The following is a 2784-nucleotide window of genomic DNA, read 5'->3' as shown; positions in this document are numbered from 1 at the left end:
GGCGTGGTGGCGGGCACCTGTAGTCCCAGCTACTCAGGAGGCTGAGGCACGAGAATGGCGTGAACCTGGGAGGCGGAGCTTGCAGTGAGCCGAGATCACACCACTGCACTCCAGCCTGGGCGACAGAGCAAGACTCCATCTCAGGAAAAAAAAAAAAAAGTTAAAAGCCAGAGAGTACAGGAGATTACTATTTTGATTCTTGTTCTATTTCCCTTCAAGATATAGACAATGATTGCTGGCCTGCAGGCCCCCACCTGCTTTTTTTCCAGGTGGAAGGGTTTTGCCTTACTTTGGGGAGCATCTGGGCTTCATCTATACCCAAAAGCCTAGGGTATCACCCACCTATCCCCCAACCCTTGAGCTTGGCCCCCAGAGGCTCCAGCCCTCCCCTCATCCCTGTCTGTGTCCTCCTCAACCTAGGGCTCCATGGAGGCTGGACCTTACCTGCCCCGGGCCCTGCAGCAGCCTCTGGAACAGCTGGCTCGGTATGGGCGGCTCCTGGAGGAGCTCCTGAGGGAAGCTGGGCCTGAGCTGAGTTCTGAGCGCCAGGCCCTTGGGGCTGCTGTACAGCTGCTCCGGGAACAAGAGGCCCGTGGCAGAGACCTGCTGGCTGTGGAGGCGGTGCGTGGCTGTGAGGTGAGGCCCTGGCTCCAGTCACTGCTGCTCAAACGGCCCAGCCCTGGCCTCAGAAGCCATGTAGGTTGGTGACAGGAGAACCAGGCTCCAGGTCAGAGGGCCCCAGGCTTTAATTTCTAACCAGTTGGGTGGCCTTGATTGAGTCACTGAACTTCACTGGGCCTCACTTTCCTCATTTGTAAATAAAAAAGCTATGTCCTCCGAACATCCCATGTTCCTACATCCGCCTTGTACTCTCCCGTTCCTTTCCTAGTTGTTATCTTTCCCCACCTGCCCTATACTTCCTCCTGCACCTCAACACCCAACACATACCTTATCTTGTCTACCTAGTCTTTTTCCAGCCCTGAGGTTCCAAAACATGTTGGAATCCTATATCCTCCTCTGGAATAGACCTATTTCCCTTTCAGTTCTTTGCTGATTCTCTTCCTGGATCCCCAGCACGCAAAGGCTTCCCCACAGGCGGCTATAAACCCTACTGTGCAGTGCACCTTGCCATCTTCAGAAACAGGGCTGTGCTGCTCAGCTGGGTGTGCTGTGCATGGTGACCAGTGGATGGACTCTAGGCTGAGGGCTTCCCTGACTTCCTGACCCTGCCTGAGAACCAGTGCGTTAGGCCCCTTGACCTATAAATCTATTTTTGCTCCCTGTAAAATACAAACAAAGGGCCCCTGGGCCAACCACTTTTGCTTTTCCTTTCTCCAGATAGATCTGAAGGAGCAGGGACAGCTCTTGCATCGAGACCCCTTCACTGTCATCTGTGGCCGAAAGAAGTGCCTTCGCCATGTCTTTCTCTTTGAGCATCTCCTCCTGTTCAGCAAGCTCAAGGGCCCTGAAGGAGGGTCAGAGATGTTTGTTTACAAGCAGGCCTTTAAGGTACAATTCCTGGAGTGAGTGGTGGAGGTGACAGGAAGTCATTCTCTTCTTGAGAACTCAGGATGTTCTGGGAATTCAACTCCAATGCAGGTTGAGAATCTGCATCATCTAGAATAGGCTTTGGCTTGTAATCGACCATCAAGTTAGGGTGTCAGGGGATGTTGGAAGTCCCTGTCATTGGTCTACTTCATGAGGTTTTCCTTATCATTCATGCAGAAGCCTTAGGAGGCATTCTAAACCAGATTGGAAGAGGAACTTTCCCACTAAGGACACACATGCCTTTGGAATTAGGGTTGGTTCCTAGGGCATGAGGAGAAAGCACACTATACTTTGACTAAAGAATCCAAGAAGAGGCAGGCCTTGCTTTAGGGAAACAGCCTTGATATCCAGATAAGCATTTATAGCAACCTATGGTCCTGGATCAGGCAGTGTGGAGTGGATTCTAAGGGTTTCTAGACTTTGTACCCCCTGCATGAGTATAGCATAGAGGAAAAGGCCTGGGTCCAATTCCAGCTCTAATAAGCTATGAGAAGCCTTTGTGCAAGTTGCTTCATGTTTCTGGCCTCATTTCCCCTTCTGTAAATTATGGTTGTTGTGAAGACTAAATGTAGAGCACTTGGCACATGATAGGTGTTGAGCAAACGTTTACTGAACATCTATCAGATGCCAGGCTAAGCCCAGTGCTTGCCATGTGGCGCCACCCAGCCAGGACTTGCTCTGTCTTCACCCACTGCCCTCTGCTCTTCCTCAGACTGCTGACATGGGGCTGACAGAAAATATCGGGGACAGCGGACTCTGCTTCGAGTTGTGGTTTCGGCGGCGGCGTGCACGAGAGGCATATACTCTGCAGGCAACCTCACCAGAGATCAAACTCAAGTGGACAAGTTCTATTGCCCAGCTGCTGTGGAGACAGGCAGCCTACAACAAGGGTACTGGGCAGAGCTGAGGAACAGGGTGCTTGGAGTCAGGGTTATAGCAGGAAGTTTTCTGGAGAGTATGTGGACTGCTTGGGAAGACAGTTTATAGGATGAAGAAAGAATGGCTTAAAAGAAAGATTCAAGATTTGGCTTGAGAGAAATTACTGAGGTAGAAATAAGCCTAAGATATACCAAAAAGAAAAAGAAAGCTGGCAAATTTCAAGGAAGCAAGAGCAAGTAGGGATCAGGTGCAGTGACTCACGCCTGTAATCCCAGTGCATTTTGAGAGACCAAAGTGGGAGGATTGCTTGAGGCCAGGTGTTCAAGACCAGCCTGGGGACATAGTGAGACCCCGTTT

General features: G+C 50.9%; 1 protein-coding gene across 1 annotated transcript in view; it reads left to right on the top strand.

The window, feature by feature from the left end:
* ARHGEF40 (Rho guanine nucleotide exchange factor (GEF) 40) overlaps positions 1-2784 on the top strand; it is a 19628-nt gene that overhangs the window by 13126 nt on the left and 3718 nt on the right. The window contains exons 17-19 of the mRNA XM_011930948.1: positions 421-636; positions 1339-1509; positions 2261-2438. Of these exons, the coding sequence (XP_011786338.1) occupies positions 421-636; positions 1339-1509; positions 2261-2438 (565 nt within the window). The remainder of the gene's footprint in view (positions 1-420; positions 637-1338; positions 1510-2260; positions 2439-2784) is intronic.

The sequence above is a fragment of the Colobus angolensis genome, unplaced genomic scaffold (assembly GCF_000951035.1).
Source record: "Colobus angolensis palliatus isolate OR3802 unplaced genomic scaffold, Cang.pa_1.0 Scaffold88, whole genome shotgun sequence".
NCBI classification, from domain to species: Eukaryota; Metazoa; Chordata; class Mammalia; order Primates; family Cercopithecidae; genus Colobus; species Colobus angolensis.
The sequence above is the reverse complement of the archived record's forward strand: the minus strand, read 5'-3'. Positions and strand labels throughout refer to the sequence as shown.